Raw genomic sequence first — 20,168 nt, 5'->3', positions numbered from 1 at the left:
GCTGATCCTCAAAATGTTGGACCGTGATGACTTTACTGAGCCGTCTTCTTCCTTCAGGCTGCTGATCACAGAGCTCTCTCTGTGTACCTTTTGGAAGAAGAAACGTGAGCACGTCTCATCCTGCTCCACGGAGCGGACTCTGGAACGGAAGATGATCTTGGAGGCCTCCGAGGCAAAGTGCGAGGCTTGCTGGCTCTTCACCTCTTGGAGCTCCTCCTTGACATCGACCCCCATCGACTGCAGCCGGAGCAGATTCTGCATGTTTTTCTGGAGTCGGGACATTTCTCTCTGTTCCTTTCTAGCTTTCTGGGTGCCTTTGAGGATGAAAAACCTCACATGCCAACGAGATGTAATGTCAATGACACCATTATGGATGTTAGTGACAATTACAGCAGCAGCTCTTAAGTCAGTTCCAAACAAAGGTCTAGACTGAAGGCACGTAGATACACAAAACTGGCTTGTGGGTGGTTGCTGGGCAACATATTTACTTATCAGTATGTGTTGCTTTTAGATGCTGCTCATCTCAGTTTGTTGGATGATAGAGGGTGAAGAATGAAACTGAGTTTACGATTCCACTGCCAGATCCTCAAACATAGGCAAGAGAGAGATATAAAGGGCAGATCACAAACACTCAAGGCACTCCAAAGTACATTTATCTAGAAGGCTAATCACTATCTCAAGAAAGACTAGTAATTTCCAGAACCTTAAGCCCAACATGACGACATTTATCAGATTTCATGGATATCCAGACCAAAGGCTGGCTCCTTGTGACTGAAGGTATGGTGAGAAATATAATTCTTGGAGATAGATAGATGATGAATTACACTGAGAAATTGCACAGAGGAAAGACAACGAAGGAGGATTTGTGCTGAACATTGTGTAGACATCTGACCAGGGCAGTTTTAGTGTGGCAACATGGGAGCTGGACTGAAATTATTCAAACAACTCACAAACGATGAGACATTTAATATCCTTAAAGAGGAACGCGTTTCCAAAGCCAGTAGTTGAATGGATCTGAGAATGGGCTTTAGAAGATGGGATAATGACAGCTGTTTTGAAAGAGTCAGATGCCGTGGGAGCTACTGTGGCAAACATGGGTCTAGGAAAGGTAATGGAGTGGTCAGAAGTTAGGTAGGGAAGAGGAAGCAGGTAAGTTTTATGGATGTGATCCACTTGGAAAGTGCAGAGGGTATGGGAGAGAAAGTACAAAATGAAAGGAGATCAAAGATCAGCTGGGCAGGGGAAAAAAAAAGAGAAAAATGGTGGCAGAGTCATCTGCATGAATGTCTCAATCTTGGAAACAAAGAAATCCATTGCCTCCTGATGTTGGCTGTAAGAGTGAAGGGGATCAAGAAATAAGTAACATTTGGTTGAGGAAAGTGAAGCCCTAATCTGGCACTAAATGATTAAGGTGCCTGGTGTATAACTGACCTAAAGATTGCAGCTCTTGGATATAAGGCAGTGAATATTGAAGCTGTACTGGAGGAACAGCAAGAGTGGTGAGTAATCTGTTAGGGACAATGGTTTTTTTAATTTGTTCAGGACATAGGAATTTCTAACAAGGCCAGCTTTATTTATCGCCCAATCCGATTAGACTGTATGCCACTGTGCCTCCATCTGTCCTGCCACTGGGACAGCTCATGCACAGGGATGGTGATGAAGAAATCTGGAATGTTGAAAGCAGAGGCGAAAGATCACTTCAATACAAAAAAAGAGTTTTACAAGTTGAACACAATCAAAAGCTACTTTGCCTTGTACATACCCAAGATTTTTTTGGGGGTAAAAAGAAATAAAATGTAAAAGAATTTAAAAATACTTTATTGTGCATGGCCAATTTCAGTGTGTTAATTCCAACAAATGCTCAAATACATCAATACGAATGTTTCAATCTCCAAAGCCACAAAAAATTGAATACAATATTAAAATCAATATTTGTAAAATAATGAAATTACTCAATTTTATATTATCAAGCTTTGTTTTAGTAATAAGCTTAGTAATAAATCAGTACAAATGACAATATTTAAAAGAAATGAATTGCATGTCTTCCAAAACAAAAAAGAGCAACTTAAAAATATCAGGAACACGAATTTGATTATCCGCTATTGCATTTGCGGAAATGCTTGTGCATTGAACATTCTTCAGTCACATTTTTATGTTTAGCAACTTTTTTGAAAGTACATGAATGATCCCACAATAAAAAATATTTCTATTTATTGTAACAAAACACCCCAGTTTATTCTCACCTTTTATAAAGCAGACAATTTAGAGTCTAATATTTTTTTGACAGGAATGGAAGACTGGGAAATCTACAGCCTGGATGAGTACAGCACTACCTTACACCACTGGAATGTGCTGTGGCTGAACAAATAAGCCTGCTTTTAAGGGGTTGTCAGCAGTTCAGTATCATAAAATATACAAGAATATCACAAAACATTTCCAATACTTGGATCTTAAACAGAGCGGCATGAAAAGATCTTATGCAAATACTATGCATTTCCTTATTCCAAAACAAATAAATTTCTATCGAAGGTAGATTTACTTTACAGTACCCAAATCTTAATGACTCATAGACATTATGGAATATACAATCTATCACAATTTATCAAAACCAAAAGATCTTAAAACTAGTAAATAACATCTCTTTCATTATTGGTAGAAGTGCAAGCTTTTGTGAACAAAATACACAGAATTACATGCATAAATGATGTAAATTTAATTTCCCACCACATATTTCCAAGAAAAATAACAGAAATTAAGTTTTACATGATAAAGTCATCGAACTAAATCATTTTAAAATGGCTTTCCTGTCCATTTGTTCATAATATTGTTGTGAATTACTGGAAGGATTCAACAGAACTACTATGTTGTCACCTAAATTTTCATATATGGTACAAAGCTCGTGACTAACTAAGCGCAACCACAAAAATATAAACCAGTTGTGGAAACAACATTCTCTAAGTTGCCACCAAGAAGCAAAGAAGCCATTGAAAGTTGAGCTTGCCACTGGTACCAAAATCAGGATACCCAGTATTTACTGTAGGTTACTACTTCAAAAGGACTGTCTTAAATACTAAAGTAACACAACCTTTTTTTCTGCTTCCTGGGAGGGGTGATGGTTGAGGTGGAATATGGAGAGGAAACAAACAGTGTAAGGAACAAATGCATCATCAGTCAGCATAAAGGAAAACTTGCATTTATATAGTGCCGCTCAAAACCTTAGGACATCCCAATAGCTTTACTGCCAATGAAATACTTTTGAAGTACAGTCAATTCATCAAAAGCACCAAATTATTTCTTTCATTGTCTGTCTTGAATCGCTGTCAAGTATTATGCTACTAGAATAAACAATGCAACATTAGAAGAAGTTTGTTGGTGTTAAGTTTTAACGTAGGAGGAAAACCCAACACTGCTATCATAGACCTCCAACCAGGTCATTTCAGACTAACAATGCCACAAACTCAGACCAAAGCAAGTCTTGGGGCAGAATTTTACAGTCACCCGTTTGCAAGTGGGGGACCCATAAATTTCCCCAGATGGCCTTCCTGCCCGCCCTCGACCTGATCGCACTTTTATAGGGTGAGCCCTTGGGTGGCCCTCCTGTCCTTGTCCCAGCTGGGCCACTTCCTGCCTCAATTTTGAGACTGGCAGGAGTTTGGGGCAGGGGAAAAGCTGTGACCCTGCTTGGGCCTCAGGTGTGAAAGGGGGCCTCCCTCAAGGGCCCCCTTTCCACATTAAGTGACCCCCCTCCCCCTATGTTCTGCCCTATGGGTGCACCCTCCCCACTTGCCTCTCCATCAAGACCCCCCATACCCTCTCCCCACCTTCCTCGAGCCTCACCTCACTTCCACTCCCTGCTGCAAGCACCCCCCCACACTTACCTCACGTGGACTCCAGCATATAGAAATCAGATTGGCTGGCTGCTCTCTGAGGCGGGACTTCTGCCCGAGTATTAAATGACTCCTTGCCCGCTACGATTGACAGGGCTAGGTTCCCTGCCAACTTTTCAGGTGGTGATCCCATCATCCAGAAAACCCTGCCCTTGGAGTTTAGTTTGTCTTAGTGGTGTACCCTATTCAGATGGATAAGCACGTGGGTTCAAAATGCACACAATGGGCTCAGAACATAATGTATAGAGGCTGAGATTTCAATGCAGTACTGAGGGAATGCTGAACTATAGAAGTGCTAAGTTTTGGATAAGATATTAAACTGAGAATCCTTTCTGCCTCTCCCTCAAGTTCAGACTTTCAAGTATTTCCTTCAAACAGTCATGCATTCAAGATAACGGACTCATCTAATCCAAGAGAGACTACCCAGCTAGCTGCTAAGCAAACTTTGACTAATTAGTTTCTGGTATCAAAGAATCCCAGCCAAGTCTCATAAACTTAATGCCATTCTCCTGACAATCAAAGGGATTCTCTTCAAACTACAACTGCAACTGATTTTTGAATCATTTTTACTATATTATAGAAATTACTCCAGAAATTTTCCTGATTTGATGTAGCCTACACACTTTTTCAGAAATCATCTCTTAATCCCTCCTGCCAAGGACCAAAAGTAGATGTTTGATGCATCAAGGTTGTTAGCCCACAATGTGCCACATATTAACTATCTTAAAATGATTATATTTCAGGGATTTATTTTGGTCCCTAGGGGTTTTACAGATGTGTGCGAGGGAACAGAAACCAAGCTGGGGTGAAGGGATTAAAAGGGGTGATTGAAAGCTTTGAGAATTTTTTTTTAAAAGGAGGAAAGGATGTTGGAGTGACCAAAAAGTTTGAAGAGCAAATTTCAGAGAGGTGGCTGAAGGTTCTCTAAGGCTTAATATTATAGTCATAAACGTTTGTCCTTTTGTTTGAATAGCTTTATTACAATATTTCCATTATCGTGATTGAATTGAAAAAATACAAAAAAGCCTCCCTGAATCTGCTAACCCTGTAACTGAAGTGCAGTAACTTATACCACCTGATGGTGGAGTGTATGAGGCTTCAGTAGCCTGTGTTACATTACTAAATATAGTGACAGACCACTTCTCTGGAATACCAGAATACAGTACTGAAACCAAATGCTGGATCCACTGATATTTCATGAAACCCATGTCAGAAGATATCTCTACGCATTAACACTGTAAGAACAGAATATATAACAAATTTTAATCTAGGAATTTGTGCACTGCATTCACCATCTGTCATTTTTGGAACTTTGTGCAATTCTGATAGAATAAAAATCAGTTTATTTGTCTACTTTTGTAAGTATCTAAAAAAAATCAACTGTACTATTACAAATTGGAATTGTAGGTGAACATCTGATTTGAGGAGTGCCAGATGATCACCATTAACTCACATTCTTTTAATTGTCGTTAAAATAACATTAGTCATAAGCTTTGGATGTAAGGGTTATGTTCTCCTAATGTCATAAAAGACAAAGGTGTTTTATTTTCTGAATTGCCCCATCTAAATATATATTCAGTTATCAAAACTGCCCATTATTATACACCAGTCAAACAGTACAGTCTTGCGTTGCAATTGATGCTATTACAAACTAAGTTTTTAAATTATTTTTATTCATTCTGGGAATATCCATGTCGCTAACAGGGTTATCATTTATTACCTATTCCTCTTCACAACCTACAAGACTTGAGACGGTAATCTACCTTCTTGAACTGCTGCAGTCCATGTGGCTATATGTCTAAGCTGGATGGGTTGTGGCTTGGAGGGAAATTTGGAGGTGAAGGTTTCCCATGCTGCACTTGTTCTTCCAGGTGCTGGAGATTGCAGGTTTAGGAAGTGTTGTTGAAGAAGCCTCGACAAGTTGCTGCAGTGCATCCTGTAGATAGTATACATTACAACTGTGTGTCAGTGGAGGAGGGAGCAATTCTTTAAGCTGGTGAACAGACTACCACTCAAGTTTTGTCCTGGATGGTGTCGAGCTTCTTGAGTGTTATTGCAGCTGAACTCATTCCAGGCAAGTGGAGAATGTTCCATAAAACTCCTGATTAATGTCTTGTAGGCTGTGGAGAGGCATTGGGAGTCAGGAGATGAACCACTCACTGTAGAATACCTAGCCTAGTACAGTATTTACATGGCTGTTCCCGTTGAGTTTCTGGTCAATTGTAACCTCCAGGATATTGATGGTGGGGGATTTAGCCATGGTAATGTTGAAAGGTGAGGCGGTTAGACTCTCTTCTTGAAAATGTTCATTGACTGGCAGCGTATGGCATTAATGATACTTACCCTAAGCCTGGATGTTGTCCAGGTCTTGTTGGCATATTCTGCTTCAGAATCGGAGGTAATGGCGCTGAACACTGTATAATCATCAGCAGACACCCCTATTCTGACTCTATGATAGAGAAAAGGCCAATAATGAAGTAGCTGAAAATAACTGGGCCTAGGGTGCTGGCCTAAGGAACTCCTACAGTAATCTCCTGTGACTAAGATAATTGGTCTCCGAGAGCCAAAACCGTCTTCTTTAATGCTAAATATGGCTCCGGCCACCGTAGTGCTTTCCCCATTCTCCACTGACTTTAGACTCTCTTCTTGAAAATGTTCATTGACTGGCAGCGTATGGTATTAATGATACTTACCCTAAGCCTGGATGTTGTCCAGGTCTTGTTGGCATATTTTGCTTCAGTATCTGAGGTAATGGCGCTGAACACTGTATAATCATCAGCAGACACCCCTATTCTGACTCTATGATAGAGAAAAGGCCAATAATGAAGTAGCTGAAAATAACTGGGCCTAGGGTGCTGGCCTAAGGAACTCCTACAGTAATCTCCTGTGACTAAGATAATTGGTCTCCGAGAGCCAAAACCATCTTCTTTTATGCTAGATATGGCTCCGGCCACTGTAGTGCTTTCCCCAATCTCCACTGACTTCTTTTAGGACTTCTTGATGCCACACTTGGTCAAATGCTGCCTTGATGTCAAGGGCAGTCACTTTATCTCACCTCTGGAATTCAGTTTTTTGTCAAGAACAGAGAAAAAAAAAGTAAAAGCTAAAGAAAGATTTTTTTTTCTCCACCACTCTCCACCCATTACAATTTACCATAGTACTATCTATCCTAAGTTAGAGAAGACAAGATTCTGTGACAATTGTGGTGCAGCGGAAAATAGTTCAAGAACCACTGTCTAAATTAATAAAAATCACTTTTCATGAGTCACACTGAAAAGAGTTCTTCGTCTTCACTTAATGGCGTTTTCATTGGCGGAGGAACAGCAAATTAAACATGAACAGGGAGAGGGGTATGGAGTTTGAGCCTCTTGGCAGCAGTTTCTTGGATTGGGCTGGCGGGATGATGGGGGTGAGGTTGTGTGGTTTGTACAAGCAGAGAACAGATCTGCTTTTGGGTGATGAAAAGCTCCAGAATACAGAATGATGGGAGGCATTCCAGAAGTTGTCTCTCTTTCTCACCGTTATTATGACCTCCCACCCCCTCCAAAAATATTATCCCTTGTTTACTGATTATCCAATGACCTCTGCTGGCAACATTAGGATGACTATGAGCACATTGTCTTAAGCTTACATGTACCAGAGGGTGAAAAGTTTCAGGATGAGACAGGAGAAAGATGGTGAAAAACATCAACATTTTCACTCTTTATATAATGTTATTTTCGATTAGGGATTTGAGGTTTTCATTATTTAAATCAAGATTTGTATCTTGCAGGATGCCTTCAGGCTTGCAGCATTTGGCAAAACTACAAGTGTATTCAAAAAATGTTCAATAAAAGTTGAAATAATAGACTTTGTTGCTACAAGGTTTGCATACAATGATGATCATAGCCGCATTAAGCCAATATAAATACCAAGATATTTACAATGGAGACAAAACGTTTCCTCACAATCCCTATTGTAATTCAGCTCCAGGTAATGGGAACATTGTAATGCCGGTCATCCTCAGTTAGAAGGAGAACTTCATGCCATTCTCTATGGCAATCTTCAGGATAACATGATTCAAATTCCTCAGTGCCATACTTGTAGAGTCTGAAGGTTTTGATCTTCAAATGAAATGTGAATCCAAGGAGAAACATTTCAACCTAGAAGAAGGAGGAGGAAATAAACAAGCACACACACAGAACAGAAATAAAGATTTCAACTTTCAGACACAAGATTTTCATCTCACCTCAGGAATCTTCCAAGGATCCATTCTTAGCCCCTTATTCCCCTCCCTCCACACAATGTTCCTTCACTTCAACTAAAGAAATACAATTTGAGATTGTATCGCTTTCCCTGTTTAATAGCTGGTGACCTAGCATGTTACTCATGGATGAGCAAATGCAAATACTCTCTTTCATATACAAAGAACAAGCCAGGAACTGTAATGCTGCAAATGGAACTAGACATTCAAATCAGAAGTTAGAAAATTATATACCTGTGTGGAACAAAGGGATCTGTTTATTTAGGTAATCCTTTGCAAATGATCTCTAGACATCTAGTACTATATACTAATACTTCACCTGTATTGTTCACTTCTATAAATAATTTTACTCGATTATAAATCAGATTAGTAGATCACCATGATAAAAGTTTCACATGGCTGAAATTGTTTGTCTGAAGAGTGATATAGTATTATCTATAATTATAGTGTTACGCATATACAATGGAATGATTGATTGTTAATCCTGAGGTTCACTATCCTATTTAATGCATCATCTAAATTTGTATGTTTTGGCTATCAGGAAAGCAGATTCACCATCAGAATTACACAATAAAAAAAAATGTGTAAATAAATAAAGAAAGTTTGTAGAGAGTCCAAACCATAACCACTACATACCTGCTCCAGTCCACCTGTGTCACCAACATAGTTGAGGTGGTTCATCATGAAACTTAAAGGATCAGGTGAAGAATCACGAGCAAAGAAAAAAGCACAAAAACTGGGAGCATCATCTCCATTCTTCATGTTCTCATGAAGCTCAACCACAATGTACAACATAAGAAATTTCATGGCTTCGAACATCTTGTATTCATTCTCCTGCTCACTGAATAATTTCATACACATTTCTGTTCTTTTCTCATGGTCCTTAATTCCGTGAATGTTGATCCACTGGAACAAAATGAACAGGTTTTTAATCAAAGTGCAACAAATTGAGTTACACAGTGAGGAGGGAATGCAGTGGATTAGCATGGCACAGAAGTATAATCCTACTGTTGGACAGACAAGAACTCATTTGAATAATATTTCAAAAGGTGAGGGGTGTTCGTGCCAGAGAATGGAAGTCTTTCCATTTCAAGTAAGGTATTGCCCAGACAGTTGTGTAGTACAGCTCTTTCTACCCACCCACATCAAGAAGGCTAAGCCCTGACCTCAGAACAGCCACTGTTACTGCACAAATGTGACATCTTTTCCATTTCCCACACCTCCTGTGATCTTTCAGAGAAAGACTGCTCATTACTTCTGAATTTAGAAGATGGTGATGCAGCATAATCTTCTGCCAAAAGCTGGACAAAGAACTCCAAAGGAAGGCCATTTGAGACTGGGTCTGGTAATTCAATTTCCTACAAGGCAGCCAACTTAAACAAAGGGGTGAAAATCCTGGATTCTGATGATGACTCTAGGTCAGGAAAGAGAACATAAATTTATTGCTAAAGAGGTCCAGGACATTAAAGAAAATAAGGCAAGAGTACTTTTAGCTATCTCAGTTGCTTGCTTACAACTGATGAACAGTTAATGAGGGCTGCTCTCTCTAATTAATCCTGTGAGGTGCCACAGGATGTTTGTTATGTAAGAAGTGCTATGTAAATACAAGTTGTTGTTGAATTCAGGACGGATTTATGCAGGAGTCCCCTCTCACGGGCAGACATAAGAGATTTATACGAATTAGTCTGTCTTGAATTTGAACCCAAACCCTAGAGGTAGGATGATCCATTGCCAAAACATTTCACAATTTGTTTTGGAAATTATCACATAGTACTTAGAAAAAGACGTGAAAGGCGTAGGAAGTGGAAAAGCTTTGGGACCCCGATGACATGAATCTTGGGAAGCTGAGGAAAGCCAGGGTAGAAAATAACACAGGCTTTGACCACTGTCTTGCAAACATCACTGGATATGGAGAGTGTGCCAAAGGAGAGCAGCCAAGGCAACACCTCTATTTAAGAAGTGAAGAAAGGGTACAAAGCAACCACAAAACCAGTCAGCCTAACATCAATAATAAAAACAGAAAATGCTGGAAATACCTAGTAACTTCAGGATGTAGGTGGCTTAGTAAATAGGACAGTCAGATGTCAGATAAAATTTTGGTTGGAAGACTGATGAAATATATAATAAAAGGTGAAACTTTAAAAGGAATAGAAAAGCAGAGTTCCTTTGGAATACAGTTGCACAGGCCCTTAAGTTAACATAAAGTAATAAACACCTGGCAGGTAGAGTTTAACTTGGGACATTGCTGAAGGAAGGGGAAGCAAAAAAGACAGATGAGACATTAAAATACCAGGGTTAAAGACAAAGGCAAACAAAGAACTTAAATTGAAGATATGAATTTACTTACATTTAAAAAAAAAGACAATTTAAAGAAGGAAGTAATTATTTAAGTAAACCAAAAAAAGGAAATGGGAATACTCACAATACAAAGAAAATAAACAAAACAAATATCATACTGTATTCTAACTGGAAGTTTAAAGAAAATCTCACTTTTATACACTGCCATTCTTTGATTCAACTTGTTACTAGTTAGAGTATTTCTCATTGACAAAACATGTAACTCTCTTTAGTGAGAGAAAGTGGACCTTCACACTTATTTCCATGCAAGGGCCTAGTCTAAGGATCCCCCTTGGTGAAATAATGAGCTCTCCACTACTGGAACTATCAGGTTGCTTCAACTCATTTTACATTTTGCGTAGTTCATTCTAAACATATGCATTAACTGATCATTCATCTCATTGCTGTTAGTCTGACTTTGTTGGCTGCCAGATTTGCCTACAAAACATCAGTGACTGCACTTCAAAATTAATTAATTTGTTGTAAAGCATTTTGGAACATCTGGAAGATGAAAAGCAGTGTATAAACATAATTCCTTCCTTTGAGAACTCTGTGGCCTACTTCTGGCTAATCTTTATTTATACACACACACACACACACACACACACACACAGACGCGCGCACACACAGACGCACGCACGCACACAGACGCACACGCACTTTACCTGCCCTTTAAACAATTCCAGGCACTTGCGTAATTTTCCAAATACATTACTCCCAGTATATTTCTCAGGACCAAAACTGTACTGCTGTAACCAGTTGCAGCCTTGTGTAAATACTTTTTCAGGAATCTAGAAATGGAGTTAAACAAAAAAGGGATCAAATGAAAATTCTCTCTTACATTTTAACTACCAAATATTTTCAGACAGTGCAGGTGTAAAGATTAAAAGAAAACGTCAGTTTTCAAAACAGTTACACAGAAAATTTGTTTACTGTACTTGTATCATAAACAGAGTTCAATGGATCATATCTCATAAAATGTTTATAATATTTGTTATTTATCAGCCAGGATCAAAAATACATCCAGGGCGGAATTTTCTGTGCCCACTGGCATCAGGCATGTTTGGCAGCATGAGCAGACAATATGGCAAGGCAGCTAAAAAATCCGTTTCACAACATCCTGAAACCAGTTTGCAATCACCCACTCTACCCATCAATGGCAGGCCGCGTTTCCCACCATCGGACATCGGGAACCGCATCATAATACATCTACATATCATTATAAGCCCAACTCGCCGGAGTCATCCCTTCACGCTGGATCATCGGAGCACACTGACTTGTTTCACAACGGTACATAGACAACATGCACCTGGCGAGCTGCAGTTCACTCGGGACTTTGAGGTTTGTTTTTTGTTTGCCTGCCTTGCTTTGGGCAGCATTCGCGGTCATCAGCACCAGGCTTTGTAGGCAGCATATCATCACTTTTAGGGGGGCTCTGGATCCAGTGCCTATCCATGAAACCAGTCTTATGGCGGGGATGGCTTCCCCAAGCAAGCCCTAACTGCAGGGCTAGGGCTTGCTTGGGGGAGGGGGAGAAGTGGCCTCAGGCAAGGGAAGAGGCTGTAGGACGAGAGCTGTGCTGGAGAAGGAGGGTATCCCAGGGTGTGTGTGGGGCACAAGTTGATCTGTGCAAGCGGCCTCAGGGTGGTGAGGGCCGAAGAGGCCTGTGTGAGGGAATGAGTGATGGTGTCCCTTGAGCTGGCAGTGAGTGAGATGCTAGTGAGTGTGTAATGGGCTTGAGTGTTGCGAGTGATAAGGTGGTTGCCTTACCCTGGTGGCACGGATGAGATCATTTATCCTTTATCTACATTGGATGGCCAACCTCTTCTATGCACCATTGGTAGTGGTGATCAGTGCCATCGCCTACCAAGACGGAGTGGTAAGGTTGCTGCCCCTCCTGCGGCCAGAGTGGGGGTACAGGACATCACAGTGGGCCTCCACGGCATTCAGAAAGCACTCGGGGGGCGCATCATTAACCTGGGGTGGGGGGGTTGGGGGGTGTGCTGAAGTCTTCTTGTCTTTTGGGGCCATGTCTCCGTTGCAGCATTTGTGGGCTGGAAGCACTGAAAGGCATGCGTGCAGCTGATGAAGTGGCAAGGTGACTATAGCAGGCAAATCAGAGCCTGCCCATCATCGATACAGCATGTTTCCCAGGAAGGATGACTAATGAGGCAGGATTGGGATGATATGGCAAAAAGCTGCCATTGCGGCCGGCAGGTAACATCCTTTTTCCTGCCCGCTACCACACTTAGTGCAAATCTGGGATAATTCCACCCGCAGCGTTTGACCTCTGGTCTAAAAGGTCTCAGGTTCATATCCCACCTTGTGGGGTTGATATTAATGCTACTGCAGCATCACAAATTTCATTTTCTTAATACAGATTTTATCCCATTTATGTTTAAAAATACTTTTACCTTATTTAGCGCAGATGACTGCCAGCACATATCTCAGATCACCAAAGGTGATCAGGTGTAAACAAACTTCAGTTCCTCACAGCCAATACTAGCGGCATCACTTTTTTTTTGTGTCAGAGCCATGCGAAGCATGCTGAGACAGTTCAATACACCAACATACTTGCATCACAACACAAAGTACAATCATGAATCAAGCATGTTGATTCCTATTACATTCAACTACGTCATGGCAGAATATTTCCAGCACAGCTTGTGGACCAATCTCTGTTAAGCCTATAGAGACCACATAAGGTGAGGTCATAAATGCAGGAAGACAATGCACAGTAGGTTGCTCACCTCATAAAATATCCCTGGTAAAGCTAGAAGCACCTTTATAAACAACACTAGTCCATTACAAATTACATCTCTTACAATTTGTTAAAATAAAGCTGCTTATGATGTTTTCTTAACTCTTGTTCAAGCCGATTCATTTTACCAAGTCAGATAAACAAAAGTTCATTAATCCGAAATATGAACTGTTTTTTCACTCTCCATAGATGATGCCAGACCTGCCAAGTGTTTCTAACATTTTGTGTTTTTACCCCAAAGTGACATATAGCTATGCATCATATTCAACTACTACGTGTTTGCACAACACAAAAATCAACCTTCCACAATAGAAATGTAGTATATTCTAAATAAAAACATCGTTAAACAAAAAACTGTTTAGCATCATGCAGGTTTCCCAAAGGCTGCTTGAAATGTAACATTCTTTTTGTGTATATACAAAATGGGAAAAAAATATGCATTTGACAACCCTTCAATGCTTCAATGGACTGAGCTATAACAGTTGTGCACTTGCCTGCACATAGTTTAGAAACATCAAGTTACCTTGGTTACATCCTGTTCCCTCATCCATGATGGAAGAGGTATACCCTGGCAGAGAACCTGAAACAAAACTGCCCTCAATGCACAGTAGTTATCTCCTCTGATGTTTCGCAAGTTTTTAATGTTGTGCCCCAAATAAATATCTTCATAAGCCTAGAACACAGATTCATACAAGAAACAGTTTACAAATCAACAATCAATGTATGATATTTACCACATTAAGGGATTTGAAAATGTATATTGATAACATTACAAATTCATAGATGAGTAACAATTTCTTGAGTTTCCTGTATTCTAGTCACATAACAGACAAATTAGAGTGTCACTTTGTAATGATCATTAATCAATGCTCAAATAGATCATATTCAATATTCATGCAGGTCTCACACCGCGATCCACAGCACAATCAGTCCTGATCATTTGCACCTCTACATTTTACATACTTGCTATTTACATTCACTTAATGTTAGAAAGTAATTTGTTTTATTAACAGCACATTCTGACTTAATGGGAGGGAAGAGACTGATTTGCATAGCGGCCCTCGAGGCGCATCACAAGCTGATACTCGTGCAGCCTGCGAGGCTTTCTTCAAAGGTATCAATGAGGAACACTGCACAGGTTGCAGCCCATCACACTATCTGCCCTAGGGAACCAACATAACTCTGCAAAGTAGCAACACGTGAGCAAACTTTCCCTCCACCCTCCCCCCATTAAGTTTAGCATGAGTATGAAGAAAAAACAACTTCGCAGACAGTAAATTTATAAGGTTATAAATGCCCAGGGCTCCCTAAAGCAAAGTGGAACAAGACTCCCTCCTTCAGAGATCTTTGTTCCAATGTCAGACTGAACCTCGACACTAGATTGAAGATGTGGTTTATAGTATAAATGCAACGTCTGTGTGAAGCAAAACCATATCACGCTGATTTTTTTTTCTTTATTCTTTCACGGGATGTAGGCATCGCTGGCAACACCAGCATTTTTTAGCCATCCTCAACTGCCCTTGAACTGAGTGGTTTGCTGGGTCATTTCAGAGGGCAGTTAAAAGACAACAACATTGCTGTGGGTCTGGAGTTAAATGTAGGCCAGACCAGGTAAGGACAGCAGATTTCCTTCCCTAAAGGACATTAGTGAACCAGATGGGTTTTTGTGACAATTGATGATAGTTTCGTGGCACCATTACTGAGACCAGTTGTCAATTCCACATTTAATTAAATAATATATTACAGATAAAGTCTAAATGCAAACTAGCTCATACATACTTCAATGTCCTTAAAATATATTGGTGACCATTAGCTTCATATCCATCTCATTGGTTAGTTTAAACCAGTTCTGTTTTGTTATTTGGTGGAACACTTTGTGGAGGGACTGTTGAAGAAAGATGTCTGTCTAATGTCTGCATGTCCTTCGTATCAACATTTTAACTTATAAATTGCTTTGTCCATACCTATAATGGAAAACTTCGAGGTAACCTTGTTGTGCTCCAATTACATCGTTCAGCCAATAGTGATAATGCAGCGCCGTTGTTGGCACGAGGGTGTAATTGCAGCATGACAAGTTCACAGAGGTAGTTTATTCGTAAAGGAGCAGCATTGCCTTTCATTTTCAAATTTAAACGGTCAAAAATTGAAAATCCAGCAAGTCCTGAGAATTCTTTTCAGGCTGATCCTAGATGGTGGGGATGGGGAAATCAGAAACCTGGTGATGGGGTTCAGGGGAAAGTTAAATGAAACAGTGGTCTGATAGTGATGGTCAGGGGGGTGGTGGGGGGAGGGGGAAATCAAGGAACTGGGAGATGGAGGGAGGAGGATATTTTGGGCCTGCTGGTGGAGGGAGGGACCTGGATTCAGGAGGTAGGTGTAAAGGCACTTACCTCCTGGATCTGCCAAGTCCCCATCTCAATGAAACTGCAGGGTTTCCTGAAGAATCACAGAATGGTTACAGCACAGAAGGTAGGCATTCAGCCTGTCATGTCCATGCTTGCTCTCTGCAGGAGCAACTCACCTAGTCCCACTCCCATGCTTTTTCTGCACAGCCCTGTCCTTTTTTTTTCTTCAGATAATGCTCTTTTGAAAGCCACAGTTGAATCCACCTCCACCACACTCTGACTGTGGATTCTATATTCTAACAACTTGCTGCATCTTCATGTTGCCAATCACCTAAACCGGTGTCCTATAGTTCTCCATCCTTCCTCTGTAATTCAGGAAACCCAGCCAACTAGAGTTCAAGTTGAAGAAGTGAACAATAATAAGGTTCACAACCTCATTATAAGACTTTAAATTCCAGCTCCCCTCCTTGGAACTGGTTGGTCACCCGTCCATCTCCCAGCCTCAGTTAAAGCTGGAAATGGTCATATTAGAGTTGGTGGTTGGGTCTGGGAACAAATTCTTGAGACTTTAATCCCCCACCCAACCCAAATCACCCTTTTTTACGTTAAAATTCAACACATTGATTCAAGTCCTCAACTCTTGCCCACCAACTCCTCCAACAGGAAAAACTGAACAAATTGACTGTCCATACCATGTTTTCCTTGACAAAGGAAAGATGTAAATAATTAGGCAAACAACTAGGCAAGCAAGATAAACTTATTGTACAGATATTATGTATAGAATGGTGCAAAGTAAATTATTGGTATTAATCCACTTTGAAAGATGAGCTGACAATCTCAGTTGAGCTGGGGGAAAGCCCTGAGTGGATGAGGAAAACTAAACAGTATTGAATTTGGAAAATAGGACACAGAATTAATTGCTATACATGACTATGATGTTGAGGACAATCTGCAACTAAGAGGTTGCTGTGCTATGTTGTAACTATCCATTTATATTATGAAGTAATTGCACTCTAACCACACACATATTGTTTCAAAAGTACTTTATAATGGATGTCTCAATAGTTATAATTCGCATTATTGTTACCTTTCTCATCTGTTCAGCTTGTTTGGTATGTCCCTTCCATTCCATTTTTCCATATTCCAAAAGATCCATTAAAGGACCAACGGCAGTGTTCTCTGAACCAAGATAAGGCACAAAAATATTATTCCACTGCTTAATTTATGGGACAAAATCAATGTAAAAATAATAAACAATGCAGAAAGAAATCATCTCTTACTTTTGTTTCTTATCCTAAATAGCCTGTAATGGTAAAATGAGAGGGGAAAAGAATCAAGCTTGAGTAGTTGGTTTACCCTTTAAAAAAGTATATACAAAACATTGACCATTATTTCAGATCAGTTCAAACTTAAGAGTGCAATGAGAGCCAAGTGAATGGTCACGCAATCATGCTCACAATTCCCTACAAGGCAAGTTTCTGAACTCTGCTCTCAAGTGGCACACCCTGAATGAAGAAGGTGGGTTAAAGAACTATCATCCTCTCTGGCCACTCCAAGAGATACAATGCACCGCATTGCGTGTTTTATGAATATAGAATTCCAAAATTCATAACCTCCAGTTAGCCATTAGTATAGAGGCTTGTTAACAGCATTTTGGGGCAGTGAATATGTGACTGTCGACCAACACTGTATTTCACCACCTGGTGTTCCAACTAAATCATTTTTTAAAATATAGATATTTGCAACATAGAGAACTTCCCCCAAAACCCGTAAGAATATGATGATATATTTAGTTTGGCCTATTGAAAGTAGTCTATGGTACTGTAAAAACTATTAGTCTGCTGTAAATGATTAAAAAATGATGAACACCATTTTTTGGTCGGGGGCAAAGTTTTTTTCAGATCCTAGAATTTAACCACTGCTAAAATCATTATAAACTGATGCATCAATCAATTAATAAAAGTTAAATTATAGTTTTGAGTAGACATATAGGCAGCATATATGTTATGAGCTTAATATCAGCACAAATCATTATTTGTTTTCCAGAAAGTTTAAGGGAATTAATTGAACAAAACATACAGTTCTTAAACTTGTCTTCCCCTTTAATAACTCTCTAGGTACAGATGCACAGGGTTGGCAGGCATTGCCCTGAATGTTGAAGTAAGTTTAAAGAAACAAATTTACTCAAGTTACTACTGGTGATAAAAACAGTGTGTTTTTTCTCACTGTTGTCACCTGCCATAGTAACGAGGAGTTGTCATGTTTTCAAGCAAGCTGTGTTGATTTTGAAAACAACAGGGATATGCGGAGCTATTCATTAATGACTTTCAGGAGCTGACACTACAGGATTACCAAGGTAACCTAGAGAAATGGTATTAAAAAAGGTACAGATAGCTAGCCTCACCTGGATGAGAGGAAGGGAGGAAAGGAAGAGATTATAGGGAGAGCAGCACAACAGTTGGACATTTGAAGTGATAGCAGATAAAATAAGTACACTTACCACTTTACAAGATTTCCTACCCAAGTATAAGGTCTTCTGATAAACCATGGGCTCAACAATATTGCTACTATTCCAACGATGAATGGATTCTGAAGTTTTTTCCAGGTAGAGTCTATGATCCAGGAGACCATTTCTCTCGTGGAGTGTATTTTTGCCTCTGTAATGGGAAAATAACCAACTTTACTCAATATGAAGGAGCAAAAGCACCATGCCAAAATTTCAGGTTCACCGTAATTTTGAGTGAAGGAGGAAGGAAAGGAAAATTAACTTTCATTTGTATAGCAGTTTATATGTCCTCAGGATGCTCGAAGTCGTTTTGCAAGTCATTGAATAACTTCTGAAGTGTTACTATGCAGCAGATAATTTGCAAATAAAGTCCCATAACAGCAATGTGATAAATGGCCAGGTAATCTGTTTTCTGGTGTGATTGGTTGAGAGATGAACGTTGGCCAGGAAAACTCCCCTACTCTTCTTCAAATAGTTTCCATGAAATCCATCACATTCACCCGAGAAGACAGACAAGGGCTCAGTTTAACATATCATCTGAAAGACAGCACTTCCAACATTGCAGCTCTCCCTCACAAGAATGCCAGCTTGATTATGTAGTGACTTCCACACGCAGCGTTTCAAACCACATTTTTCTGATTCAGGTGAGTGTGTCACTTTTTTAAATTCTTCAAACTGAGAAACCCAAGTGAAAGGTCAAGACAGTTAGGGCCGGATTATCATATCAGAGGCAGGAATCAGGTGACGGGACGAATCCCGCCATTGCAATACCGCCTCCATCACGAGGCTGCCAGGAAATGGGATTTCCATGGTGAAAGGCCCCAGTTCAAGCTGGAGTCGGATCTGCTGTCTCAATCAGCAGCCCTGAGGCAGGACAGCCCTGGAACCTCTGGTACAGATATACAGATTCAAATGAACATGGATCTAGATCAGCGGTCTATCAGTGTTTATGCAAAGTATGAACAGTTCATTGCACAGACTGAAGATTATTTCTGCGCTCCCATGTAACACTAATTTCACAGAATTTATAACCACTCCTTCAACTTGCCAATTAAATCAATTGTAAGAAGTTGGGGTCTTTAATAAACCAGTATTTTCTGCATTTTATGGGATTAGCTAAACAGCACTGATGCTCTCTCTGGAAAGAGGATTTCCAAATACTTTGACCTCTAAACAGTCTTAGTTCAGGCTGCCATGTTGACATTCCTAAGCTGGTAGAAAGGCAACTTGTGCACCCCCTTATCTATGCAAGGGTTTAGAAAGGGCCAGGGTATGACCCTCAGTAAGACGTAAACTAAAAAGCTGACTCGAGCAGGGTGATGCACAAGGTGGGTGGTGACCACCCTGATGTATTGAGTACCTCTCATGTATTCATTGGTTGAATAGATGATTGACACTGGGTAAGCTACCAGCCCCCCCAAAAAGGGTATACATATTGGTGTCATACTGGTGGTAGGGGGCTGAGGTGCTGGTGAGGCGGCAATGCTCATTGGGCAGCTGCCTTCTTCAGATGAAAAATGGACCACAGGAGGAGGAGGAAGACCGAGGGATTGAGAGAAGAGTTTCCTAACACGTCAACTAGAGAGCGGAATGCTGTTATCACAAGCTGTTACGGATTGTATGCTTTTACTGCCTAATTAGTTAATATATCATATCTAAACTATTGCTTCTTAATAAACCATCTTAAAATTGGTTATGACTAGTCAACTGCCTGTTTAGGTCTCTGTGGCCCCAAACCCCGGATACACAATAACATACAGATTTCAGCTCAACGTCTTAAACTTTAAACTACAAAACCAACATTTAATCCCATAACATAGAAGATCTCAACCTGTGAGACAAGACGAGATAATCAGACTCTGCAATGAGAAGTAGGCCCACCCATCTCACTGATATTTGTAAATAAATACTTATCATTTTCAAAAAAAAATTATTAAAACACCCTTAACATGCAGCACTTTCCTATTATGACTATCAAAAAGCATTATAATTTGGGAGGGGTCCATGATTACTATTCCATTTGAAAAGGGGTCCTTCAACCAGGAGTTTGAGAACCACTGATTTAGATCCATCAACAAGTACAACAACA

The 20,168-nt window shown here is 40.1% G+C and overlaps 1 protein-coding gene across 4 annotated transcripts in view; it reads right to left on the bottom strand.

Moving 5' to 3' along the window:
- Positions 1-1,797: 1,797 nt before the first annotated feature.
- Positions 1,798-20,168, bottom strand: part of LOC144678974 (inactive ubiquitin thioesterase OTULINL-like) — a 56,516-nt gene continuing 38,145 nt past the window's right edge. For all 4 annotated transcript variants that reach the window (XM_078539121.1, XM_078539125.1, XM_078539123.1 and 1 more), the window contains exons 2-8: positions 18,074-18,230; positions 16,854-16,876; positions 16,661-16,752; positions 13,752-13,901; positions 11,133-11,258; positions 8,767-9,036; positions 1,798-8,029 (exon numbers count right to left, since the gene is read on the bottom strand). In XM_078539121.1, coding sequence (XP_078395247.1) covers positions 7,850-8,029; positions 8,767-9,036; positions 11,133-11,258; positions 13,752-13,901; positions 16,661-16,752; positions 16,854-16,876; positions 18,074-18,230 — 998 coding nt within the window. In that variant the 3' untranslated portion in view covers positions 1,798-7,849. The remainder of the gene's footprint in view (positions 8,030-8,766; positions 9,037-11,132; positions 11,259-13,751; positions 13,902-16,660; positions 16,753-16,853; positions 16,877-18,073; positions 18,231-20,168) is intronic.

This window comes from Cetorhinus maximus, chromosome 3 (genome assembly GCF_964194155.1).
Source record: "Cetorhinus maximus chromosome 3, sCetMax3.hap1.1, whole genome shotgun sequence".
Lineage (NCBI taxonomy): Eukaryota > Metazoa > Chordata > Chondrichthyes > Lamniformes > Cetorhinidae > Cetorhinus > Cetorhinus maximus.
This window is presented reverse-complemented; position numbering and strand designations above follow the sequence as displayed.